This window comes from Aulonocara stuartgranti (assembly GCF_965226115.1).
Source record: "Aulonocara stuartgranti genome assembly, chromosome: 9".
In the NCBI taxonomy this organism is placed as follows: domain Eukaryota; kingdom Metazoa; phylum Chordata; class Actinopteri; order Cichliformes; family Cichlidae; genus Aulonocara; species Aulonocara stuartgranti.
In genome coordinates, this window is record NC_138960.1 from 17,113,608 (window position 1) to 17,120,926 (window position 7,319).

The window sequence follows — 7,319 nt, forward strand, 5'->3', positions numbered from 1 at the left end:
ACCCTGTAAGCAAATTTTGAATATGGAACATCATATGTGTTCCATTTTAATGATGTTGTTGAAAGATGACGGGCTTTGTTTTTTGAGTTAAAAGAAACACACAGAGACACACACACACATTCACATCCTTTCTGTACTGCTTCCATTAACTGCAGCACTGACTTTGCCCTTTTTGCAGTCAGTGTTGATGTAAGGCGTTGAACTTAACTTAAACCTGTGTAAAGAATTTTCTAGAAGTGGGTCAGCACATATGGGAGCGCTGCGACACAGCTGGAGCCCTGCTAAAGAGGGGCTGTCCTTTTGATCACCTGTAGGACCCTAGAGGTTCCACTGTCCTTCTGAAAAACCAGAAGATCACCTTTCATCCTAAAGAACAAAGACATAAACGCTTGCACAGAGTAGTGACCCAGCTCCAGCCTCAGACTGTCCTGCTGCACCTCAGACCAGGTGGGTATAAATTACCAGTATAATTAATGCATTTTTAATTACATTAGTAATGTCACTTATTAGCTTTAGCAAACTGCACATAAAAGAGGGATGTAGCCAATGTCATTAGTTTGTGTAATGCAATTTTTTAAGCACTTAGCCTTAATCGTGATAACATCACGGGAAGGAAAGGACACTACATGTATTGTATCATGGTGACAATGCAAAGTCAAGTGAATAAGGCCCGAGCCACACAGCCCTAAAGACCAGTCTGCAGCCAATTTGCAACCACTGGTTGCTGGGGTGGCAGCAAGGTGGTGCGGTGATTAGGACTGTTGTTCTCTCTGAGTACTCCAGCTTCCTGCCACAGTCCAAAGACATTTGATTAGATTAACTAGTAATTCTAAATTGCCCATAGGTGTTAATGTGAGTGTCTTTATGTGTTAGCCCTGCCTCTCACCCTCTTGCGCTATGGTAGCTGGGTTAGGCTCCAGCCTGGTAGCAGAGAGGATAAGCGGAAATAATGGATGGTGGATCAGAGTGGATTGATATTTGCTAGGGAAAAATGTGTATTGGCCAAAAAATTGCAATTGCTTGAGTCACTAGCAGATTACTAGTTTGCTTACTTGTCTAAAAATACTTTTTATAAGCAGTACTGAAACTCTGAATAGTGAGACATAAAATGCATTGCTTTTAAAGTTCCACCTGGTGAAATGTGTTGGCTTCAGCACTGACGCATAAGTTGCATTTTGAAACTGAACTCTCTCCATTTCTAGTCTGTGTTACTCCTTCTCAAGTTTTTAATATCACTCAGCTAGCAATTAACAAGTGTTTGAAGACAAGTCAAGGTGTTCCATGTAGACATAACGGATGACTGTGGCAATCTGCTAGTGACCAAAGTAGTCTGGAGATTTTTGGTGCAGCTCTCTCCTTGTGACTGATTTCACCTAATGACAGCTTTCCTTCAAGCTTTCCTGTTCATCTTATGAAACTAAAGCCATCGTAAGTCAGTCAAAATAAAAAAAAATACCTTTAGAAGCAATGACCAAATCAGGTTTACAGGGTTTTGTGCACAACCTTGGCTGAGTAATGAGGAGACCAAAAACACCCAGCGACACCCACACACAAAAGAAACCATGAACCACAAAATCTTTTTGTATCAACTGCATAAAATATCAAATGTAAAAGTAGAAACCTTCCACAAATATCAGAATCAGCCTGAAACAGTGTGTGATGTGTGCACACTTCCAAATAGTACCGAGCTACTTTTATAGCTGTGGTGTGTTTTGCAGTAGAATTTCCACATTTCGCATCTATAGGAGAACCCCAGAGCTTTGAGGTGAAGTTCAAACAGGTGAAGGACTACCTCATAGACCTGTACTACCTGATGGATCTGTCTTTTTCCATGGAGGATGACCTGATGAATGTTAAAAAGTTGGGGGCTGACCTCATGAAAGAAATGAAGAATATCACCAGTGACTTCAGATTGGGTCTGTTTGCCTCAGTTTCCTTATCATATGAAATTTAGGTCAATGCAATTTTCTTATAACTTTTTATATCTGTATATTCATTTATTTATTTTTTTGAATACCCTTGTGCCCCATTTACATAGTTATACACCTGGGAGCTGCCCAGTATAATCATAATCTTACTACTGACCACTGAGCAGCACTGCTGGAGTGATTGGGAATTAGGTGCTTTGCTCAAGGACAACTGGTAGCTTTTGGGAGACAGGAAACCATTAGTTATCTTACTTCCCCCCCACCCCCACCCCAACCTTTTTTTTTTTCATTCACTTCTCACAGCACACAGTACTTCTTATTTTCCTTTGTTCCTTTCCACTTCCAAAAGGTTTTGTTGCATTTGTGGGAAAGACAGTGATTCTATACATCAACACTGCAAAGGACATGCTCCGAAATCCCTGTAAAAGGACTTAGCCCTGGCCCTGCACCCCTCCCTTCACCTACCACAACATCCTAAGCCTCACCACCAACGGAAGCCTCTTCACAGAGCTGGTAGGGGGGCAACGGATCTCCAGTAACCTGGATTCACCAGAGGTTGGGTTGAATGACCTGATGCAGGCCACCATGTGTGAGGTAATGTGAGAAAGCCCAGCAGGGAGCTCGACTGCAATACAGATATTGTTGCTTTTGTTTGAGTGGGCGTTATGTGGAGGAAGTGGAAAGACTGCAGACAATAGATGAAAGGGCTATTACAGAATACTAAGCTTCCTTTGGGAAACTGCATCGCTCAGTTTTGGGTGTATCTTAGACTCACAAGCTCTTAAACATGAAAATTTGGTTTCTATAATTGAATTTCACAGGTTTTTGATCTAAGCCCTAAACTTGAAGGCACAAAGTATTACTCATTCACAGTTATTTGATTACATAGAAAAGCAGGAAGGTAATTCTTTTCTAGAAGTCTGTCAGAAACACTTAGGTCGTGGTCGCTGTGTTCAATTTTCTGCCAATCGGTAATTTATTGACTAAATGTTCTTCACTTGCAGCGGCAGATTGGCTGGAGAAACGTGACCCGTCTGCTGGTGTTCTCCACGGATGCTGTTTTCCACGTTGCTGGAGATGGAAAATTATCCTGCATTGTGCTTCCAAATGATGGGAAGTGTCACTTGCTACAAATATATACATTTTTTAGAAGAACTTTAATTTTTTTTTTTTTACTAAAGAAAAAAAGTTCAAGCTTAAATGGTGTTTTCATTATAGGTCTATTATAGTTGGACTTACACTGAAATGGGCCAAACATTGAAAATCATTGCAGAATTAATGTTTTATTTAATGGTTTTAGGATTCCTAGTTCAAACCTGTCAGCTGTATGGGACTTGCATGTTCTCCCTGTGCATGCATTGGGTCCCTCCAGGTATTCCAGCTTCCTCTCACAGTCCAGAGACATGCATGTCAGGTTAATTGGTGATTCTAAATTGGCCATAGGGCTGAGTGACTGTCTGTCTCCCTGTATTAGTCCTGTTACAGACTCACCCATTATCAGTTGGGATAGGCTCTAGCCCCCTGTTAAAAAAAACCACGGATGCATAAATCAACAATATGTCTATGTTACTTCAGTGTGCTACAGCAGACCATGGATAATATTTTTTAGCCCATGAAAAACACAAGCACTCTCATGGTGTGATCTGTTAGATGTGTAGTGCTACAGTAAAAGTGTGTTCTCCTCTGTCACTGGACTCTATAGACAGGTACACCAATCCAAATTACTGAATTCAGGTGTTCCAATACCTTCGATGGCCTCTGGTGGAAAGGCGATTATATGTTGTAGTATTTCAGGAGTTGGGCTCAGTCCCTTAGATCTAAATAAAGGAACTTTTAATGTGTCAACATAACAAGACATTTAGGACTGTTTCATGCTCCCAACTTTTTGGGAACAGTTTGGTGAGGGCGCCTTCGTGCTCCCACATGATCGCGTACCAGTGCACAAAGCTAGGTCCATAAAGACATAGATAAGTGAGCGGGTGTGAAAGAACGTGACTGGCCTGCATAGAGTCCTGACCTCAACCTTATAAAACACCTTTTAGATGAATTAGACCAGAGACTGCAAACCAGGTCTGGGAAGATGGTTAAACATTCCCATAAACACACTTGTAAACCTTGTGGAAAGCCTTACCAGAAGAGCCGAAGCTGTTATATCTCCGATGGGTAATCCATATTAAACCCTGTGGATTAAGAATGGGATGTTTAGCACCTCGAGGTGACTGCTGTTGTGATTTGGCGCTTTATAAATAAAATTGAATTGGACTGAATGTTACAGAGGCAGACAAGCAGATACTTTTGAGATTACAGATAGATAGATAGATAGATAGATAGATAGATAGATAGATAGATAGATAGATAGATAGATAGTGCTACTTCTGCTACTTCTAGCAAACATAGCATTTCAGAGCAATGCAAATTACTTTTAGATCCATTTTCACTAAAAAGGCTTTTATAGACCCAAAATATACACCAGCAACAAAAGACAAATATTTTTCATGAATTAATAAAGACCTTGCAAGAACTAAAAGGAGTGTAAATATCAGATTTCTATCCTTTTATTGCTCTGCAACACAGTTTAATAGGGTAATAATGCTGCTCGTTGTCTACTGGGATTGTCTGTCAGTTTCTTTTCAAACTCATCTCACTTGTTGAGAAAACGGATTAATCCTGCCTTGTGAAATCCCACAGTTATACTCACAGGTAAAAACCGAAGCTTTACCTTGCCAGAATGAGCCATCATAGAGGTATATGTGTTTTCACTTACTTTCATGCATGCTTGGGTGACTGTGGTCCCAAGGAGCATACAGTGTTTATCCTATGGACCAGATATTGCAACGCGTGCTAAATTGATTCCCGTCTGCAGTGAAATAGAGGTCCAGGCAGCTGCAGAGAAAGTCAAAGACAGTGATTTAAAGGTCAGAATCAACAGCACAGTTCCCTGGGTAGAGAAGATGCTGACAGGCACACCCTGATGGGAAACAGCTGGAGTGTTTGTGGAGTAATTCAAACCAAAGCTTTCATCTCTTAATCTCACCCGGGTTGTGTATAGAAGGCTGGGTGGGTGTGTGCTGTGCAGGTGCTCAAAGAGCATGCACGCCTGGATGTGTGCTTGTGAGTGTAATTCTTTATACGCGTGTATTAAGCATCCATATAGGTGTCTCGTTAAGTTCATGAGACTGTTAGTGTCCTGACCTCATTCCAGTCCAGACACTTGACAGGTGGAGTGAATATGGATGCATTATTAATCTATTTCTGTCTGAATGCATGGCCACCCAAGGCTGAAAATGGATGTGCAAGATACGGGCGTCACTCCTCTTTGAATGGGACTTATTTATCTATTTGGAGGGAATGGAAAGTCTGTTACGGTGAGTGAATGAAATGAGCAATAGAAAGAGTTGTTAGATGGGAGGGAAAGAGGGAGGACAGCAATAGAAGGAAGAGGTAGAGCATGCTTAACTACTTATTACACATATATATTCTGGCCTGACTGTTATGCATTGCAATTTGCATCTGCCCTGATTCCACTGTGACAGGACCATCCTTCGGTGGCTCAGATTGCTGAAACACTGAGACAGAAGAACGTCCAGATCATCTTTGCTGTCACTGAAAAAGTCGCACCCTTGTATAAGGTATAGCAGGGCCTATCTGCAATAATTTATCATTTATTTGCTTGTGTTTATTTTGATGCTTTGCCGTTTGAGTTTTTATCTAAAGCTGACTGTAGACTGTAGCCCATATAAAAGATGGAAGTATCCACCATGACATCACCCAATGATTAATGGACTACATTTCGGAAGCCTCGAGTGTGGCATTTCTTCTGTCTACATGTTGTTTTATTGGACCCAGAAATTATCATATTTGCATTGATTAGCTAATGCTAGCTAGCTTGGATAACACTCCATGACAGTTTTCAAAGGATATTCTGCAGTCACATGAAAAACTAAATGACTCAATAGGTTTTGTAGCTTGTAGGAACAATACCTTTAGCAACAATAACCTGAAGCAATGATTTTCTGTACGACTTTATCAGTCTTTCACATTGTTTTGGAGGAATATTAGCCCACTGTTCTTCATAGCTTTTTCATTGAGGTTTGTTGGCATTTCTTTATGCACAGCTCTCTTAAGGTCTGACTTCAGCATAACAATGTGGTTGAGGTTTGGACTTTAACCGGACCATTAAAACACCTTGATTATTTTCTTTTTCAATCATTCTGTTGTAAATTTGCTGCTCTGCTGCAATGACCCCAATGACCCATGACCTGCTGCCATGATCCCAGTTTCAGTCCAGCTTTAGCTGTCAGACAGATGGCCTCATAATTGACTCCAGGATACTTTGGTATACCAAGGAGTTAATGGTTGCTTTAATGATTGCCAGGTGCCCTGGTCCTGTGGCTGTAAAACAAGCTCAAATTATCATCCCTCCACCACCCTTCTGATAGTTGATATGAGGTGTTTGTGCTGAAGTTTCATGTTTGATTATCTCCAAACATGACAGTGTGCATTATGGCCAAATATTTCCACTTCTTTTCATCCATCCAAAGGACATTTTTCCAGAAGTTTTGTGTTTTGTTCAGAAGCAACATGGCAACTTAAGCCAAGCTGCCATGTTGTTTTCTAAAGAGAAGAGGAAATCCCCTCCAAACAAGTCATTTTTGGAGGCTTGTAGAGTCTAAAATGTAGCTCTTGAGGGGTTTTTCTGAGCATTGAAATGTCTGACCACGGGGTGAACTTGCTAGGATGCCCACTCCTGGAAAGACTGATAACTGTCTTGAATGTTTTGAATGCCTTGACGTTAGATAACATACTCTTTTACCATGCATAACTTTAAATCTTACTCAGTTTAGTTTGATTTGTATAGCTGTATTAAACGGGAAAACCAACTATTGTACTATTTTACTATTTATTTCTACTATTTGCTGTAAAAATGTTTACGTTTTAAGCTTCCCTGTTCCCTTCGATGCCAACTGAGTAAAATTATGTAGCAGTTTCTGGAAAATCTATAATTTTTTAACCACTTGCACTGCACTTTTGCCAAAAACCTTCACCACATTGCATTTTCACTGGTTACCTTTTATATTAAAGACCTAAAAAAACAACAACAAAAAAACAATGTGCATTATTGTAGAACTGTTTTCCACTGTGCATTTGGTGCTCCAGTAAATATTAACTGCAACTCTCAGTTGCTAAAGTAAACCAAACTACTCAAGTGCATTATAATGAAGATAGATGAGACTCATTGCAAGGGTTTCACTATCAGTTCTCTATTTTCTGCACATGGAGTGCTGGTGCCTAATCAAGGACCAATACCACCTATTTCCACTTAAAAGCAAAAAGCTATGAAAAACTTTACTGATGATTTGCCTGCAAATGGACCCTAACCTTAAGAACACA

General features: G+C 40.4%; 1 protein-coding gene across 1 annotated transcript; it reads left to right on the forward strand.

Moving 5' to 3' along the window:
* Positions 1–897: 897 nt before the first annotated feature.
* On the forward strand, positions 898–7,057 carry LOC309714596 (integrin beta-1-like; the record flags this gene model as incomplete). Its single annotated transcript, XM_082547145.1, has 4 exons — positions 898–924; positions 1,682–1,930; positions 2,364–2,522; positions 2,933–7,057. The coding sequence occupies 4 exons, from the start codon at positions 898–900 to the stop codon at positions 3,155–3,157; spliced, it is 660 nt and encodes a 219-aa protein (XP_082403271.1). The 3' UTR covers positions 3,158–7,057.
* Positions 7,058–7,319: the final 262 nt, after the last annotated feature.